Here is a 19965-nt window from a genome sequence, read left to right as displayed (position 1 = left end):
TCTCTTATTTTGATATTTTCTACCAAACCAAATGGCTGCTCCAAAGCAATTCAACGAAAGCAACTCGATCAAACATTCCCTCCTCCGGGGCTGTTTGATAAGTCGACATGGTAATTAGGTTGTGAGCTTTCAAATGGCAGAAAGGAATGTTATGTTGGATCGATTATTATATTCATTCATTAATGGGAGAAATATATTGTATGCAGTAGTCCGTGATGCCTTAGGCTAAAAATGTTTGGTCAGACTGTAGATCATTCTGGCGAGGGTGAATCGGTCCAATTTGGTCAGACTGGACTAATGTATCATGAGTTCCTGACAATTAAATCTGGTCCTGCATCCAAAAAGTAGTATAGACGTTTTTGTTTAAACCTTTATTGAAAAGTATTAGTAATATATGAGATTTTACATCACTTGAGAGCTATGTTAATCCACAATAGGTTCACAAGAAGTCAAAGTAGAAAGTACAACGCAGGTAGAGAGGTAGGTAATGTTGAAAGGTGAATAGCCATAACCAACCCATGGCGCTTAGCTTCATCAACCAAATCACTTCTTGGTAGGATAAGAAGCCATTTTGTTGATTCCACATAGCCCTGCAGATTTCCCTGTGTTCCTCTTCATCCTTATATATCCCTTTTCTCCCCATTTTGGTCCCCAAGAGTTCTTCACAATGATGTAATCCAATCCCTTGGATGTACCATATCCCACAGCTGCAACTCCATGATCTAGCTCAGTTCCACAGTGCCCATCGAAAACTCCCTGTAAAAGCAAGCATCAGCATCACTACTCCATCCTCAGTACCCAATTTCTTAATTTGTTTTCTGGTTTAACTTCAGATGTAAATGTAGTAATGAAAAAGAAGCCAAAACAAAGGGAAGTTGAAAAAGCATACCCCACTGTAAAATTGGAAATCTCTGCCAGAGGCCTCAATAGCAACGCTAAGAGGTTGGTGAGCAAGTGCTTTTAAGAGGCTTCCCTCATCATTCTCAGGCACATCTTCGTAACCACTAATGGTCACTACTTCCAAATCTTCCTGAAGAAAATAAAATAAATGTGTATGATAATAGTTCAACAGCATCTCAAAGTAGTATTCTGCTTTAATTTCTGTTTCGTAGCAAAGGCCAATGGGCCATATGGAACATGGCTGGACCAAGATATGGACTTCACTTGGCATTAACAGCTACAAGCTAACAAAGTCATAACTTGCCCAAGAATAATGATAAAAATCCTTTTTTTTTTTTCATTTTTTAAAAACTTGAGCTTGCCATATAGAACAACAGAGAGAATCATAGATCCCAGGCCTAGTGGCTCTAAACTCCAAAGCCCTGCTCATGTATAGTCCTTGATATGGATTTACCTTTTTCTCCTCGCATGTGCCTTCCTCCATGAGGTATGGGTAATCATCTTCCTTGTGAAGTCCACCATTAGAGACAATGAAAGAAAATGCGTAATCCATAAGACCGCCATTGCACCCATTGTTGTAGGGTTTGTCACAGTCAATGAGCTCTTGCTCCGACAAGGAAGTCAGATTTCCTGTCACTATCTGGTTTATGCCCTCAACTGCAGCTACCGTGGAAAATGCCCAACAGCTACCTGCATAGTTGCATATACCCCACTTGAATTATATTGGCACAGAGAAGAGAGAGAGAGAGAGAGAGAGAGAGAGAGAGGTTTGTGTAATGTACTTACCACATGCACCTTGGTTCTTGACATCAGTAACAGCACCCCTTTTTCTCCAGTCCACATACTTGGGCAAATCAACAACATCTCTATAGCTGAAGTCTTTGGAGGATTCTGTCCTGGGCAACTCGGCCTTCAAACCAAGATACATCTTCTTGAACTCTTCGTGGCTCAGGTCTGCAAATTCGTTGAGTCCAAGCCAATAGCTGCTAACTTTCTTATTTGTATCATCTATGTGCTTCAAGTTATCCTTGAAGACTTCAAATTTGTGCAGCTTCTCTTCAATGTTCTCGTAGCTTTTTCCATGTTTCGCCATCCAGGACTCAAATAGATCAATGAGTTTATTGATGGACGTTAGATCATCAGGCGAATAGCCCACGATGGAAAAATCCCGATCACCAGCAAGAACAGAGTTAGCACAGGCAAGGAAAGAAAAGGACGAGAGAAGAAGGAAGAGCTTAAGGAGTGAGGGAAGAGCCATCTTTTTTTGGGATTCAAACTGATTTAGTTTACAGAGGAAATTACAGAAGGGTATGACATAGAGGGAGGAATGGGTGGTCTTTTTATAGGTATTGTTTGGTAATGCATTGATGTTGCTTTCAAGTAAGGTCGTTGAACTTTCTTTTTACTCTCTACTACCGAGAATACCCAGTCTTTATCTTTAAGCATAGTCCTCTGAAAGAGGCTTTAATTCCAAGCGAGCTTCCTTCCTCCATCTTTTGTTTATTTTATATTAATTGCTGAAACGTAACCTGGACTTCTGGAGGCAAAATGTAGACGAGGAATTGAGGAAATACCCCCCAGACCAGAAGTCCATGGTGACGGGCGTGACGCCCAAGCCCAATATGGATCCAACCTCCAACTGAATGTGAAGTATATCCATTATCCAACGTAAGTCTAGTCCATGCACCAAAACCTTATTAATTATTATCGGGTCTTTTTGGTGATTGACAAGGGTAGGAGTGCAAGTCAGGTGGACTGGGCCGGGTTTAAGCTTAACCCAAGCCCAATCTTAAGAATTGGTTATAAGGCCCGAGTCTGAGGTCAAGTCTGTACTTTTCAATCCAGACTGAGCTTGAACTGAAATTTGATACATTCGGGTTGAGTTCAGGTTGATCAATCAGCTCACATTAAAATTTAATATAAAGGCTTTTATATATACATAAATGTATGTATATATGCATATATGTATGGTTTATAAAAAAAATATGCATTTATGTATGTACATAGGTAGGATGGGCTTGGGTTAAGATAAGGTAGAATCAGGCTCAGACTGGGTTCAAGTTATCTAAGGGTTAGACTCGGACCCACCTCAAAAATAAAAAAGCCTGAACTTTTGAGTCCAGGTCCAGTCCAAACTCCTAAAATCCAAGCTCAATCTATGTAAAATTGCACCCTTGGACAGGGGGAACGCAGGGCATAGAATGAGTCAGTAAAACGCGTGCAGACCTGCAGAGGGTTTGCCTAGCCCATATAACGGATGGTTTGGCCACCTGGGCCACTTTATCACCTGACTTTGCTGAGAGGAGACTCATTATAAGAGCCCTAAAACAATAGGGATCTCTGACAAAAAATTAGAAAATAAAAACAATAGCCATCAGAGTCCCAGATGGGGAACCATGAAGAGATAGACCCACTCCAGATGATCCATCAGATTTGGATTGAACTCGGATCAGATTCTGATATTGGCTATCATTGATTTAATTAAACTAATAAAAAATTATCATAATGTTGTATATCATGAATAAAATGACTTAAAATTAACTTGTGAAAGACTTTTTTTTGGTGAACTGAGAATTTATTCCACAATGAAAACGACTGAAGCCCAACATGGCCCCAATTGTCCATAATGCGGAGTAAAAGTATGATAGCATACACAAAGGGCATTGAGGAAAGGGTCACTGGGTCAGTACTATGAAAAGCAAGGTTTTAAAAACTGGGTCGGACATGGAACCATTTTGGCTACTGGTTCCTGGGTCAAACAGTTTGACTGTTCGGTTCGAACAAACAGTCAGTTCTGATTAAAAATAAAAAAATAAAAAATAAAAAATCAACCAAAAACCATTGTCTGGGTTGATTGTTCGATGGTTCGACCGCCTGAGTCAGTGAATCGCCGACTAAATCAATGATTTTTAGTTTTAGGGTGAAACAGAACCGATTGTCTGACCGTTACCGAATCAATCTGTCCGATCATCTGATCCGGTCTGGTTTTCAAAACCATGATGAAAAGGGGGATGCAATGGATCAGTTCCAATCTCCATTGAGTAAAGGGCTAATGGCGTGGTCCACCTGATTTCGATCACGAGGAATAAAACGAAACGAGCAATGCCTCATGAAGGTCCAGTGTCGATCAATGTCCTCCAGAATAGGCAACAGTGGATGTAAGTCTTAATGACTAAAGCGATGATCACTTGGGCCGTTGGGCGTCAGATCTTATCTCCACCTGTTGGATCCTCATTCTTCTAGCTTCATCAGAACCCATCCGGATTGCTCGTGGCTCCGCCCCCGCCACAAAAGCACAATGCTCCACCTTCCCTTTTGCCATCGTAAATTCACCTCTGTGAAATATTATCACACTCACATAAGCTACGACTCCTGATTTGCAGTAGACGTCATAGCTCTAAGGTTTCGAATTCTGTGAATTATTATCAAACTTTAAAGTAAAGATAGGTTCTAGCATGAAAACAGTATGATACCATCTTTCTTTCTTTTTTTTTTTTTTTTTTTTGAATCTTCACTTATCCCAGTCTAACAAATTTTAACTTCATAACAACGAGGAATTAATGCCAATACGAGAGGATATAGCATCAAAGGTTCAAAGTGGGGTTGAATTGTTGTGGGTGTAGGATGGAATTAAAATTTGTGAGGTGGCTTTCAGTGAGGTTTACCCTTTTTATCTGACAATTTACAGACATCTACCTACACAGAATTACTAATATTTTAATTTTTAAAATCACCCAAATCAAAGTATTTAACATAATCTTGATTCCTGAAAACCAATACATACGCAATACTCTACACCTTGCATAGCTCACTTCTCACATCACAAAGTAACATTAGGCCTATTCTCCTGGTCCCCCTCCCCAAGTCCCAACCAATCTCAGGAGCCTACAACTCCAAAACCTCCTGGAACATGCCTCGGGCATGCTCCACAATGTTAGTGCTTTACTGAATCAGCCACGGGGTCCAGGGAAAAGTATTATTCTTTAAGCTTCATTTGGAAGGAGTATAAATACAAATATGTAGAGCGCAGAACCTTATATTGTATATTATTTTGTATGGATTTGTACTGTATATATTTGTATTTGTACTCCTTCAAAACTAAGCCTTAGGAAACACGCAACTCTAAAACTAACTATACAAATAGATACACATTAATTTTACCTAGATTGGTAGATATAAACATATATTCTTAAATATTATCAGATTGGATCTGATTGTTGTGGATCATATTTGATCCTAGACAGTATGTATGATGTGGGAATTGTATGATATTAGGGAATAACTTTGACCAATCAAACCTCCCTCACCCCCAGTAGATTTGATAAAAACCAAACTGATTGGTACCAATTTTATGATACCGGTTGATTGGTTGTAAGTATTTTGGTTATCACGCCTTTCTGATATCATATCGGACTCTTGATCCAATAAACGATCAAATTCTGATCACATTTATTCAATTTGGACTCAAAGTCAGACAAACAGATGCCAATTGCAGCCTAAGATGTCTCTCTTAAATTCCTTTTTCTCATATGGATTTTCAACACACCACACTCAATAATGTCCGATTCTCATCGTATTTTATGAATAGAATCAAGGTTCAAAGTATCGCATATCGGTACTTTGAACCATGCGGAAATAACTTTTTTTTTCAAAATTTGTTTTTTTGGGTAGTTTAATACCCATATTTTTCATTAAAAAGCAGTGGATCCCCAGGTGTATCTCGAGACCCAAAAGATACAATACGGAGCATATCGTATCGATATTTTGAATCTCGAATGTAGGTCTAGTTTAAGAATTAATGTACGAGTCCAGTCAGAAGTACCCATTGTCCATAATAATTTAAGTGATTTAGTTCAGCAATTATAAGTTGCTTCATATTGGATTAGAATACCTAAACAGGCAGATTTTATCATCCTTGAATTACTTTTAATAAAAATTGCACCAATGACCATGTAAACAGGCACCTCAAATGGTTATGATGAGAAAACCAATGGAAAGAGAAAAAAAAAAAGACTAAGAAAAATACAGGTATAATGTAAAAACTTTGAATACAGATAGCAAAAGATTGACTTGGGCAGAAAAAAAGTGGTGATAACACTATCTTTGCAGCTTCCCAATAGAGTGCAGATATACTGACACAGATGCAACCCTGAAGCATAATATCTAGTTAGTTAGCTTTGACTAAGAACTCTGGAGAACAAAATAGAACTCATAAAATGGCATCAACTAAATAACTTGCCCTCCATGTCTGTCATGTGTGCAATAAATGCACAGAGAATATGATTAGTTATGGTAGTCCTAAAGTGGGATGATTATATCCATCCAAACAATATAGTGGAAAGTTAAAGAACACAAAATCAGATTGATTTTGGACCAATTCAGGGCTCCTCAAGCGGTGTGGGTCTGGTCAAGCCCCCACGTGAAATGCATAGTAACCGCCGGGAATAATGAACTCCCTAAGCTGAATCAGTAATTACACTAAAACAGGCATTATATAGAACTACAGGAACTTACGTTGAGCCAAGGAAGAAGGCAAGGGAAAGATGAAACCCAAAAAGAAAGACGGATACGACAGCGGTGAAAAGCATAGCCACCGAAGTAGAATAGACCTGTAAAGAATGGTATAAAAATGAATTTCATCACCAAAAATTAATTTAGGTTTACAGAATCTCTTTGTACAGAGGACCATGCATATATTTTGTGTTTCTTATTAATACAATATATGCTATCTTTTTCTTTTTAAAAAAAAAGGAGACACTGGCAATATGGTAATATGGTATACCATGGAGCTTCATGGTTCCTAATCTGAACTACATCCTAGTTTTTTTTTTTTAATTCATAAATCAACAAGACCAGAAATAATTTTGTTGATTCTCATGAAAGTGAACAAAATGAATACAAGCCCTTGCACTCTTTAAGGAGGAAGGGTACCACATTCCAAAGACTGAAACACCAACCACCTTTACAGACCATATAATGCTACCATAGACTGTCCACTGATACTAGCTAATCTTGGTATCCACCTGAACGAGTTCAACCTGGTAGCCAAAAGACTTGCTTCCTCCAAGAGGTGTCTAATGACTCATGGATCTTCTGATTGAGAACCTATCCAGCTAGTAATAATTTGAGAACCCCTTCAAAAAAAAAAAAAAAAAGAAAAAAAAACTGTTCATTGCAACCCCCACCTTCAAGCCCTTCAATAATACTGTTATTTCTTTTTTTTTGATAAATCATAATACTGTTATTTCTTCTCTAGTAAGAGTCCCCAAATGATCAATAAGTAGGAGAAGACTTTGAGAATTCAACATTGACATTCCTGGATGCATCCCCTATACCTGATTGCCTAGGGATTACACAGAGCAGCCATCTAAGAATATAGATTCCATCCAATATGCACATCAACATGTTAAATAGTCATGTGCAATCTCCAAAATGAAGACCACAAATCCATAGGTTTGGTGACGACCTACATATTTTAGATTCTTTAACAAGGTCCAAACACCATAACTTCCTGAATAAATAATGTAAAAAACATCAGGATGAATTGATAAAAAGGATTCAACTTGTTTCCTTCTGGAAAATGAAAGTTTGAATTGATACAGCTTATAGAAGCTATGTTTTTTCCAATGAAACAAGAACAATTATTGACAAGATTTTGATACCATCAAGCATTTGGCAGTATTTAAAATTCCGCTTTCATTCAGGGTTTCAATATGTATAAGAGTATTAACTTCCTTAATCAAGAAAAGAAAGGGAAAGTAGCTCATGCCTCTCCTTGGGGTATCAAGGGGTGGGCAGAACAGCTAATGCCATAGCGGGATGGATTAGCTAAGCAAGGGGTATCAAGGGAACTTCTATTCTGGGCAGCTCTATAATCTTTTTTTTTTTCCAAGCCTAATGTAAACTTTGTTGTTGTTGAGGAGAGGAACTAGCTCATGCCTCTCCTCGGGCAGTCTGTTTTGTAACATCACTTTATTATCTTTGAATAAATTACCATTCATTTATCAAAAAATAAAAAATAAAGGGGAAGTAGATACAATGTCAATACCTGCTAACCTGTCTAAGTATAATAAAATAACAACCTGAGTTACTGATGCAAATATCCTATCCTGATGTTGGCATTGGAAATTATATGAACAGAGCAACTCTACAGTATAGAAAACAGAGCAATTCGAAAACTAGACTTGGTTATGCAAATATCCTATCCTGATGTTGGCATTGGAAATTATATGAACAGAGCAAATTCTACAGGATACAATTTTTTTTATGAACAGAGCAACTCTACAGTATAGAAAACAGAGCAATTCGAAAACTAGATTTGGTTCCATCTGGTCAACTTGGACCTCGTTTAGTTTCAGCAGTGTTCCAGCTCATGTCTCATTGCATTTTAGACTATCTATTTTTCTATTCAATTGATGAATGACCAAATGCAACCATTGTCTTACCTTCACAATATTATCTGCATATTTCAGTACCATTGATACAGCAATACCACTGCAAAACAATCCTGTGTAAATAATCATGCAAAATATTCAACTCAGGAAAAGATGTGGAGCAAGCAAATAAGCTTCTAGAATAAAAATACCTCAATGCATGATTGATAATCATGCAAGTTGTAATTAATGAGTACCCATGGAAGAATCCCCTAAGCACAAGAAAATGCAAACTCATAAGAAAGAGAAGGTGGAACAAGGAATAAACTGTTTTAGCTAATGAAAGTATTCCAAGTACTATTAAAGAAATAACTGTACTTCAAAAAATACTAAACAAAACAAGTTTATTTCCAAGGGGAAGTTTCATCTATCAACTTAAGCACACACACACACACACACACATATACATGCATATATACCACAATATGTGTGTATGTAGAGAGAAAGAAAGAATTTGGTGAATATATAAGCAAACATATCATAATATAAGAGATCACTGAGACTATCCTAAATTATTTTAAGATGCTGTATACAAAAGAAAAGCAAAGAAGGCCTTTTCTTAGCAGTTGGGGTGGCCCTATCTTGTCAGAAGAGAAGAAAGTGTGGTTGGAAAGAGATTTTCAGGAGGAAATTTGTTAACAGTACTTATACTTAGAGCCGCAGGAGATTTTTTTGTCTTTGTACACATTTTATTTTATTTGTTGGGACACCCTAATATAAATAGTAGAGCCGGAACGCCCTGTTTAGTGACTGCATGTTACCAATGTTATTCTATTGGCAAGTCCTTGTTGCAATTGTACATCTCCTCATGTACCATGTGCCTTGCTTTTAATGAAATTGTTATTTTTCTTCAAAAAAAAAGAGTTGCTCAAAAAAGCCTTTGTGGCACATCCATACATTTAGTGTGTTTGGCACTGATGCACTTCACTAGTGTTCCGTTATACCAGCTTGCCACATCAGAAAAATGCTATTTAATCACATTTTTTTTATCAATAACTTTGAAAGAATTTCATTAAATTAGAAAACTTTAGGATACAACAAGAAGTTGTGAAAGAAATCAGCTTAATAAGCTGACCCAGGACAGAATTACAAATGTGCCCAAAACATGTGTTCTTTGAACCCCTTGCTTTGCTAAGCTATCTGCCAAACTGTTGGCAGATCTCCTAACCCATCCCACCTGAATTGACATGTTCCTTGACACCCATTTAAATCTTGGGAAATCATTCTTCAACTGCCATGTCACCCCTTCCCCTTTCTGCAACCATTTTATCACAGTTTTTGAGTCCCCCTCGATGATCAGTCTATTAATACCCAACTCTTTAGCCTTCTCAACCCCATATGCTGCAGCTAGAAACTCTGCCCTTGCCACATCACCCTCCTCCACAGCACCGGAGTACAGAGCAATAATGAGACCATTTTCATCTCTAATGCCCCCCCCAATGCCTGACGGACCTGGGTTACCCACACTACTCCCATCAAAGTTCAGCTACTTCCAACCTTCTGTTGGAGGAGACCAAGCCTCAAAAAACTGTTGTCTCGTATATGATGAGGCAGCAATAAGTCCCCAAACCCCGAAATGCTATTTAATCACATTTGACAAGCCATTTTTTAAACATTGCAGCAATGACTAGTCTTGGGATTTGTGAGAGGAGTTTCTTGAATCATCAAATTGATGTTTCTTGAATCACCTTGGTAATCTTGAATCACCAGTGATGTGACACATTGAAATTTGAAAAATCTGACAGCTTTTCTGAGATATCAAACAGTTGTTATAATGAAATTATTATAAAAACAAAGTCAAATCACTTTAGACACACAATTAGCATGCATCTCCACCAAACAAGTCATTTATGTGTTTATTAAAAAAAAAACAGGGGATAGCGTTGCTGATTCTTGGTGAAACGGAACACTTGTGAAATGTATTGGCACCAAACACACTTGATTTCTAGAAGAGATGGGAGATGGAAAATATGTGTGGATAAGTGGCCCTTCTGAACTGTTAAAGATGGATTTTTATGCTCCTACCTGTAGTTACCATTGGGTGTATAGGTTATTGTGACCTTTAATTTTGACTTGACAGCCTATCAATATTGTGGCCTTCAATTTTGACTTGATAGCCATTAAACTTCCGCAAGTATTGAAGACAAACAAGCATCTTGAAGACTTGTTAGATTCCTTTTCTTTTTCCTATTTTCTTTTTCTTTTCAAAGTAAGAGTGTATTATAAAACAAGGGGAAAGACCCCAAAAATTACAATATAAACCCCTTCAAGAAAAACAGGCTGGAAGTATAAGCTATTCACAACATATAAAGGAAGCTCGAAAATGTAAAATCAACTGCCAATAATTTGGCTCCACTGTGAGCAGAACTGCTGAAATGAAAGGCCTTCGAACTCCTTTTTAATATAAGACCATTTAACTAGGATACTCTCCATTTTGCATATCACTGCTTCAACTGGCAATGCTGAACCTCTGAAGATACGACCATTTCTCTCCCCCCACAGCACCCAGCAGATTACTAAGGGGGAGGAGTACCACAAAAACTTGGCCTTTTTACTGAGATCAATTTGAAGCCAAATGGAGAACAAAGTTCAGATATCCAGAGGGACCCAGACATTGCCAAATAGGCAGATGGAGTGAATCCACACAGAGAAGGAGAATGGGCAATGTGAAGCAAAAGGTGACTGACTGATTCCCAGCCATTGTTAAAAAGAGAGAAACAGTTCACCAACACCATACCTCTGGCCATAAGTAATCTATGGTCTGAATCCTGTTAAGAATTGCAGCCCAAAAGAACACAAACTTGGAGGGGGCACCTGAGTCCAAAATCCATTTCCAAGGAACCTTGTATAGATTATATGCCAACAGTAGAAAGCATAGTTTTCAAGGCGCCAGGGCAAACCTGGGCAACAGTGGAGCGCTTAGTCACCTGGTCGTCTAGGCATCGCTTAATGTATCAAAAAAGAACAAAACAAAAGGGTTAGCCCTATTTTTGCCATTGAAATAGAAGTAAAAGAAGGGCAGAGCCCTTGTTCTTGTCTTAGAAGAAAGAAAACATGAAAGAAAAATCTCAAAAACGATGGAGAAGAAGGGGCAGAGCCCCTGTTATAGTTCCAGAAAAGGATGAAGAAGAATTTTTCTTCCAAAGAAAGAACAAGAAGGGGGGCAGCCCCTGCTTTTGTTCAGAAAAAGAAAAAGAAGGGGACGGAGCTCCTGTTTTTGTTCCAGAAGAAGAAGGATAGCATACCTTCTGCAATTGGTTGATTTCCCTTGCTTCTTCAAAGACATAGAACGCATATCACTTGGAACCCTGACAAGGATATGTGTCGAACTCGTTTCTTCTTCAGGATATTTGAATATCTATCTATCAGAAACCCTAACAAAATAAGAAACTGATAAAAAAAATTATTATCTTATGAAAAAACTAAAAATAATGATTTGGTGTACTTTGAAGAGGTTATATATATAAATATATGGTGCTTGGGTGAGGTGATGCCCAAAAAGCGCCTACACGCCTAGGCGACGACATCCCTTTGACAACTATGGTTGAAGGGAGAATCCACTGCTTCAGAATTTTACTTGAATTTCAAAGGAGGATTTCTAAAGGCTTAGACATAATAAGCGACATCAAGCTCCTAACTTGATAAGTTCTAGCTTTCAGAAGTTGGGGGAATTATTTAGGTGAGCAAATAGGTCTAAGGTAATGTATCTGTGAAGACAAATCAAGAAGTATTTCAGTGAGACCCAAGGTCAATAAGCTTAAACCCATTTTATTAGACCAAACTCAAACAGAATTCAAGTTAGATTCTCCTTTGAGAGAAATCAATAAGATTTATTTGCTACCTCACACCCACCGCCAGGGAAGGGGAGCAGGTAAATAGAATAAGTCAGTTACATACTTCAATGTCAAGTAGAAAAAAGATGATAGCAATTTTGTCACTATTATTGAGCCCACACTTGACCATTTGGTTGCATCTTAATGTCATTATAGAGGTAGCTCAATGACCTATATGAAAGCCCTAGACAATATGATTTTGGACAATAACTGCATGGCAAGTAACCAATTTACACACACATGCATGGAGGGGGATTATTTTAGAGTCTGACATCTTTTTATTTGAACTTGAATCCCTACCTAACGTAGGGCTGGGAAAGAGGGTAGAACATGTAGAAAGGATATCCTATGAGTTTTTAATGGAAAGGTAGAATTCCATTTTAAGCTTTTGCTTGTTTTTAAGATCCCAAGCCTGGAGGTGTGAGTGCGATGCCTTTAGATCTAGGTATTGATGCCTAGAGCAGCCTAGTGGTGATAATTCACACAGTTTGTCCTTCTCTACTTTATCTTGTTTTCTTTAATAACCCATATTCTCTTCTCCATGTCATTTTGAATTTCTGTATGCATTAAACATGGTTCAAATGGCCCATCTTCTAACTCACTTCTCAGCCCATACAACCCCCTGAAACCTTTAATTGATGCCTCTTACACAATACCCAACATATAACACTATTTCTTACAACTAGCAGTTCATGATACCATGTTTACCTTGTAGTTGAACCTCTTTGTGCACCAATTAGTTTGCTATTTTATCAATTCCAGTCCTCAAGCCTAGTTTTAACAGTATATGAGCTCCCCTTAAATTTCAATTAATAGCTATTAATCTAACCCTAGAGCAGTCCTAACTTGCATAGCAATCTGACAGCAATAGAACCTGTTGATATGTTGTCTATCATAAAGAATCCATGAAGTATAAGAAAACCGGTGCATCTCAGATATTAAAAGCAAGGGGAAATGTTAAGGATGCAAATCAGGCACCTGATTTGAACAATTTACCCATCTTCTAACTCACTTCTCAGCCCATACAACCCCCTGAAACCTTTAATTGATGCCTCTTACACAATACCCAACATATAACACTATTTCTTACAACTAGCAGTTCATGATACCATGTTTACCCTGTAGTTGAACCTCTTTGTGCACCAATTAGTTTGCTATTTTATCAATTCCAGTCCTCAAGCCTAGTTTTAACAGTATATGAGCTCCCCTTAAATTTCAATTAATAGCTATTAATCTAACCCTAGAGCAGTCCTAACTTGCATGGCAATCTGACAGCAATAGAACCTGTTGATATGTTGTCTATCATAAAGAATCCATGAAATATAAGAAAACCGGTGCATCTCAGATATTAAAAGCAAGGGGAAATGTTAAGGATGCAAATCAGGCACCTAATTTGAACAATTTACACTGCATCGGGCTTAGGCCCTTGGGCCAGGCCCATTCAAATTTTAACAAATTCTCAATCCAAACCTACCCAAGTTGTACCCTAAGAAACAGGAAGCCTTTCATGTTTACAATTTATGGTATACCTGGTGCCAATCTGAATGTTTACTTGAATTCAAGAATTTGTTATCTGGCACATCCATTTTTGACATCACAAGGAGATGTATTCTCCAACTTACTTGTTCATGACTGCATCAAAATCTTGAACTAATATTGCAATAGCATTGAACAACATCCCAAAGATATATAACCAGAAGTTCTGCACGTTGACATTTCTTGACAAACGCTTTTTCATTATAGCCTGTAATGCCAAAATTTAACTAATTAGTAAAAAACAAATAGTCAAGCAAGTGTTAATCACTATCAAAAATCTAAGACAGTATGTGACTTTTCTTAATCAAATTTATCACAGTTGATATTTTCTACTGCAACTTAAGAGAAATACTTGCAGTGCAGTGATGTCAGGATGTGATACTTCTCCCATTTTAAGTTCTTACGGATCACAAAAAGACTACATTTACACCTAACCCAATCCCATGCCACAAAAGATCATCATTTGTTAAAATACCTCTGTGTACACTCCTGCAAGGCCACTTAGAAGTGCCATTACCTGAAAAAACCAAGAACTTTGAGCAACTGTTATAATTATAAGAATCAGCTTAAAGGAGATCTTTTTATCTTACTTCAAGCTTATAGAAAATCAAACATATCAACAACTCACAATGGCCATCATCCAACCTTGAAAAGGAGTTTGAAGAACACGATCAGAACTGCACAAGCAATGTTATCTTATAAGGCACAGGTAACCAAAACAGAAAATGTTATTGGAGATTGGTGAAACATTTAGGTCATTTGTTATTCAAGTTTTCTCTTCCTATATTAAATTGTTCATTCATTTCATCGTTTGAATGAGCTTAAGTATATTACTACTCTAGTTCTATTCAACTCAATTTGTTACATGAACCTGTTTGGACATTTAACTCTATCAAAGGCAATTTTCATTGTTAAAAAGAAAATGTTTTGAAGTTCACCAATCAAAAATAAGAAAAGGTTTAAAAGTCAAGCTGTGGAGTGATACATGCCATAACCAGAAGCCAAGATATTGCTCCAGACTGATCTTGGGGATCAACTAATACATTTGACACAAGAAAGTTTAAGTATTGCAGACACCAATGAAGCTTAAACCAAATTTATGTAACACTTACGAAGAATCAAGTTGTGCTGTGGTGCATCCAGCACATAACAGAATAAAAGCTGCCCACTGAATCTCACTTAACCTGAAAAGAAATAATAAGCCATGGAAAGTAAATTGAATTAGTTTTTTTGTTTAAATTTTCTTTATATAATCTGGTTGTTATTTATTGTGTTCAACCAAAGTATCCAAATATGAATAATAGACAAAACTTTGTTTGATTACTCAGACACAGTAACTAGCAATGAAGTTATGCTAACAGCCCCTACTCCTATATCTTGCCTTCAGCTCTAGTCAAGTTAATTTCAGTTTCAGATATTCTTATTTGTTTTCTGAGTTACTATTTTTTCCCTTCAAGACCACATCTAAGCAAATTATTATCAAACTTTCAGCAGTCATTCACACTTCATACTCAACTAAGTTCTATTTGTTAATCTTCTCCATGTTGTTCATAAATGACTTTTATTTTGCAACATTCTGATAAATTGTCAAAATATTTATTTTGTTTTGATTTAAGAATCACATATATTGCCCTGTCATATTATCATGACCCAGAACAACTCTGATTCTCTCTTACTTGACCAATAACAATGAATTGAATGATGCTAAAAATAGAAAATGAAAAATAATTAAAAGAAGGAAAAACTCATAGTACTCAGATTCCAGAATGCAATGAAAAACATCCATCATAAAATCAGATGGACTAACACTCTTACTTTTTCTTTAGAATAATACGGTATAACACACCAGTGCTGATGATATTCAAGTTCTTCAGTATCTGGTATCCTGGAGCATTCACATATGCAAAGATGTAATACTGCAATAAAATTCAAAATCTTTTAGTTCATAAAAATTGAAACTATAACAATCCAAAATAATAGACGGATACCATGACCTACCGAAAACCTACCTGAAGTAAGTTCTTAACAAGGTAAAGTGCTGCAGGAATAGGGTAAACAATAACCTCATCCAATGATGTGCTCAATCTGAATAAAAACATTATGAGATGCATAAGAGAAAGAAATATCCAGAAGCCAACTTCAATTCATCACCAGTTAGCAAAACAATGAAAATAAAACAATAGCCATCTTTTGGATGCCTACATGGGTCTAGGATGGACCTGATGTTCAGCCTGCTGATGAGACTCACACTTAGACTGCTATAAGCCCAAATCCAGATAGCCCAACAAAAAGACAGAGGTTGCTCATGCTGCCATGGACCCAATAAGATATTTGGAACATTCTAGTATCTTTGAGGATTTCTTTAGATTTACATAGGGGCCGTTTGGCAAGTCTTTTTTGAAAGATCTTCTGGCAGACCCAACAGCCAAAAGACGATGTGAGCTTTTGCATTAAGATCTTAGCAGCCTGAATACCGTTTGGTTAAGGCATGTCTTTCTGCATGTCTTTTCGCACGAAGACTCGATGAAAAAAGTCGAAAAGCTCCATTTGGAGCTTCCCGAAAATAGCCCAAGACGGGCTTCACGCGTCTTTTCAGGGCGGCTAGATCTTTTCCCAGCCAAATGGTTAAAGATGAAAACGCGGGCTGCTGCGCTTCTAAACAGCCAACGGCCCACACGGAAACTCAGAAAGATGTGCCAAGCAGGGCCATAGACAATGAAAAATAACCAACCCTTAATAGCTGGGATTAAGGGTAAGTTGTGTTGAGTTGAATTGGCATTTCTAAAAATATCTTTAGGATATATTGTTACTGTTGTTTAGTAGGTTTCTATTGTGATTGATGATGTTTTAGGAAATTAGGGGAAAAAAAAGATGATGAACAAAGGGCTAAGCTATAGGGAAAAAAGGGAAAGAATGATGACATTGTGGTGTGTATCACCATCAGGACTGGAGCAAATATATCCCAACTTTGAGTTACCCTCACATTTGCATCTTTTAATGCGCTGAATCAACCAAACACTCAAAACAATCTGTATTAATCTGTTACTGGCTATTTATTTCATCTTATTTTTTGATCAGCATATGACCTAAGAATAAAAGTCATAAAGATGTCATATTATAAGTTCAATGCAATTTTCTCCCTTTATTTATTTCATCTTCTCAGGTTATGAAAATTCAAATTCAATTCTACCAATATATTTTTGTTTGTTTTAGTTTGTTTACTGTTTGCCTTTTCTTTTGATCAGTTATTAGTTACTTTGGTTTTTCATCATAATGTTCTTTAATCAAAAAATGACAAGGATCGAAGAGATTTATAGTTGATATCGAGCAGTATAATTATAATGGAGCTTATTGGTCTGTGTATTTTCTTGTCAGTTCAGGACCACATTAGCTCTATCAGGACTTGTTATTTTTATGATTCTTCAGAAATTGGTTCAATCATAAGATTCGAATTAAAACCTGTCGGGTTCATGATCTGAATCACATCATATATCATAAGGCTTTGAAACATTGTTGAACATATGTTCTTACACTTTGAGTTAGCACCATGTAACCATGACCATATAAGCTGCTATGCCTGTTAATTTTTTTTATCAGCAAATATATATGACCTGTTAATTGTACATCAATTTCATTTGATGAAGATATACCCTCTGCATGGTTTGAGATAACATGTTGATGATGTTCCAAGCAGAAGTCAACAACAAATGTTTAGACTAAGGTGTTATGAGAAAGAAGTTAACATTCACATTTTCCCTGGTGTGTATCATTTATCCAAGTTTAATGTAGGAGGAAAAGTTGTATGTTTAATGCCACCTCAACATGAAGTTTCAATAAATAGACAATTTATTTTTCAAATTTGAAAAAAAAAGGTCACAAACATAAGTATGACAAAGTGCATATTTTCCATTGTTATTTACAAAACTGCAGTTAAAACTAAAACCACATTACAATTATCACAGCATTAAAGAAATATTGAAATAAAAGGGAGGTTGGTGAGTGGTGGTGGAAGAAATTTACTTGTTATCTTCAGTAACACCCTCAGTTCTCCAAATTCTTAACAAGACAGCAAGTGAAATTGCACATTTCAAAGCCTCCACCTAATTTGAAACAGGAAGGCAGGCATCCAAGGGTCAAATAGATGCACATGGATTTAAATGCTTTGATAACATTTTCAACAAGGTTCATTATCCACTCACCGAGAAGTTTGCAGTAGTCACACTGTACTCATACTTTCCAGCTCTTTTAGACCAGGCAATTAATATTGCCTGTGAACTCGTAAGAACAGTTAATGCAATTGTAACCATTGACCTATAGCAATAGAAATGGAAATAAGAAATCAAAATGAAATGTCATTCGAGACTTCTCGGTAGCTCTTACTTAATCTTCCATTTAGACCGATCACTTGAGCTCACCAAGGCAGCCATGTTATGCACTGGAACTGCATGATCAATAAATACTATAACAATTACTAGAAGACAGACTGGTGCATCAAAGCCACAATAATATAAACAATTTAGTCAGTTCATGCTGTCTCAAGTTCAAGGTTGAACTGTAAAGATAAAGCACACCACCTGAAAGAGGCTTGCCACGCAAAATTTCTATATCGGCTTCACCTGCATCCCCATCTTTATCCTACAAGTTACATCATTGGAAAACCGAAGTCAATCACAATTCACAAACTCCAGAACAGCCTCGCAAGATTTAAGCATACTAAAGCTTCAACCCAGTTAAACTGATTGGAATGGATAAAATCAACGACCAGCATGCAACATAGAGTTCCATGCAACTTCACAGCTTTAAATTCATAATATGACTAAATCAAATTAATGAAGACAGAATTTAAACTGAAAATGAAGAATGTTAATAAAAGGTCAGATGAGATTTAAAATTTTCTAATTCCAACCAAATCTCAGTGCCGGTACTGCAGATTCAATAGAAATAAACTAACCAAAGGAAGCCAGATTGAAAAGGAAAGCTGTATAAGCAGGGTTAGATTTGAAATTAATCAAATGAACCCAGATGTAGACTAAATCAATAGCCATAAGTTAGGAATAAGGACTCCATGCCTTGCCAAGAAAGTGGAAAACAACTTTATAGTTAATTTAAGCTAAGTTTCACCCCTTGCGTTGTTTGCTAAATCAAGTTCCAATTCAACAATACCCCGGCGACAGCATGCTCCGTAGAAAGTATACAGTGCAATGAAGTATACAGTCCAAAAAACTGATCAACTCAGAGCTTCACTGTTTTTAAAAATGCACAAAGATGTATACAGTGCAAAGTCGATTTTTTTAGGAAATGCAAAGTCGATTTGAATAGCGCACAAATTGCGAAAAAAAAAAAAAAAAAAAAAAAACAGGATGGATAAAACGAAATAAAAATTGTAACTAAACTAAGTTTTAAATCAACGCACAGAAAGGAAAATATCGAAATTAACACCTGATCCTTGATTTTCCTGTACTCCATTGTGAATCCAAAAGGCGAAAATGCAACCTCAGCGAAGATCTCCTATTCTTATTCTCTTCTTGTTAGTTCTTCTTGTGTGCTTCTCCAGTGATGCAGATGCTTTCGCAATTCGCAATTGTCATCGACACTTCTTTATTTTATGAAAAATGATATCAAGGACCTTTGTATTTTGATTAATGCCAAATCTTACCCTTTAAGTTGTAGGAAATGGGTCCTATGTCTACAAATTTTCTTAAAGTATAACGGGTATTCTCATAATTACATTAAGCCTCCCAGTGTTTTGATAAACTTCAAATCTTACCCGCTCGCATGACAACCCCACACGCCCAGCCCCCCAGCCCAGAGTCCGGATTTTCTCACAAAGTGTGCCTCACACCGACCTCACTTTATGTCTTAGCCGGGATATTTCCCGTACTTATATTTATTATTTATGGAAAGATGTTCTCAATAAAAGGTGGGATGTGACCATAAAATTAGTGTGAGGCACGCTCTACGAGGAATAAATCCCAATTCCCCTACCCAGCTTCTAGCCCAACCACCCTGCCTGACTGAAGTTAATATGTTTGATAAAATATCTCTAATGTTATCTTTTTTGTTTCCCAAAAATCCAAGGGCATATGTTTGATAGTATGTTTGGTAATACGATTTGATAATTTGATAATATGTTTGATAAAATTTCCCAGTGAAATTCTATTAATGTCAGAGACCAAGGGTTAGGACTGGCACTATAAAGATTTTATGTCCATGTAGACTTAGAGAGTGCATAATAATTGTTTCTCGAGATGAAAAGGATGAGA

At 36.8% G+C, this 19965-nt stretch overlaps 2 protein-coding genes across 2 annotated transcripts; both read right to left on the bottom strand.

Moving 5' to 3' along the window:
- Positions 1 to 356: 356 nt before the first annotated feature.
- Positions 357 to 2221, bottom strand: LOC104606845 (cysteine protease XCP1). The gene is made up of 4 exons (XM_010272243.2): positions 1687 to 2221; positions 1355 to 1590; positions 890 to 1030; positions 357 to 756 (listed from the first exon to the last, which is right to left on the bottom strand). The coding sequence occupies exons 1-4, from the start codon at positions 2156 to 2158 to the stop codon at positions 544 to 546; spliced, it is 1062 nt and encodes a 353-aa protein (XP_010270545.1). The 5' UTR covers positions 2159 to 2221; the 3' UTR covers positions 357 to 543.
- A 3526-nt stretch (positions 2222 to 5747) lies between these two features.
- Positions 5748 to 19562, bottom strand: LOC104606844 (CMP-sialic acid transporter 2). The gene is made up of 15 exons (XM_010272241.3): positions 19142 to 19562; positions 18277 to 18337; positions 18083 to 18143; positions 17902 to 18013; positions 17723 to 17802; positions 15712 to 15787; positions 15518 to 15618; positions 14815 to 14886; positions 14331 to 14379; positions 14178 to 14219; positions 13789 to 13910; positions 8486 to 8545; positions 8346 to 8394; positions 6415 to 6509; positions 5748 to 6049 (listed from the first exon to the last, which is right to left on the bottom strand). The coding sequence occupies exons 1-15, from the start codon at positions 19166 to 19168 to the stop codon at positions 5998 to 6000; spliced, it is 1059 nt and encodes a 352-aa protein (XP_010270543.1). The 5' UTR covers positions 19169 to 19562; the 3' UTR covers positions 5748 to 5997.
- Between the last annotated feature and the right edge of the window lie 403 nt (positions 19563 to 19965).

This window comes from Nelumbo nucifera, chromosome 6 (assembly GCF_055504915.1).
Source record: "Nelumbo nucifera cultivar China Antique chromosome 6, China Antique-T2T, whole genome shotgun sequence".
Classification (NCBI taxonomy): Eukaryota; Viridiplantae; Streptophyta; class Magnoliopsida; order Proteales; family Nelumbonaceae; genus Nelumbo; species Nelumbo nucifera.
Note: the sequence above shows the minus strand (reverse complement) of the source record. Positions and strands in the feature narration are given on the sequence as shown.

Excerpts from the sequence above, each read along its gene's own strand:
- LOC104606845 (XM_010272243.2), bottom strand. The coding sequence starts at position 2,158 with ATGGCTCTTCCCTCACTCCTTAAGCTCTTCCTTCTTCTCTCGTCCTTT. Across the intron at positions 1,591-1,686 it reads CAAGAACCAAGGTGCATGTG|GTAGCTGTTGGGCATTTTCC; the intron begins GTAAGTACATTA and ends GCAACTATGCAG. Across the intron at positions 1,031-1,354 it reads GCACATGCGAGGAGAAAAAG|GAAGATTTGGAAGTAGTGAC; the intron begins GTAAATCCATAT and ends TATTTTCTTCAG.
- LOC104606844 (XM_010272241.3), bottom strand. The coding sequence starts at position 19,168 with ATGGAGTACAGGAAAATCAAGGATCAG. Across the intron at positions 15,619-15,711 it reads TTGTTAAGAACTTACTTCAG|TATTACATCTTTGCATATGT; the intron begins GTAGGTTTTCGG and ends ATTTTATTGCAG. Across the intron at positions 14,887-15,517 it reads CGTATTATTCTAAAGAAAAA|GTTAAGTGAGATTCAGTGGG; the intron begins GTAAGAGTGTTA and ends ATTTCTTTTCAG.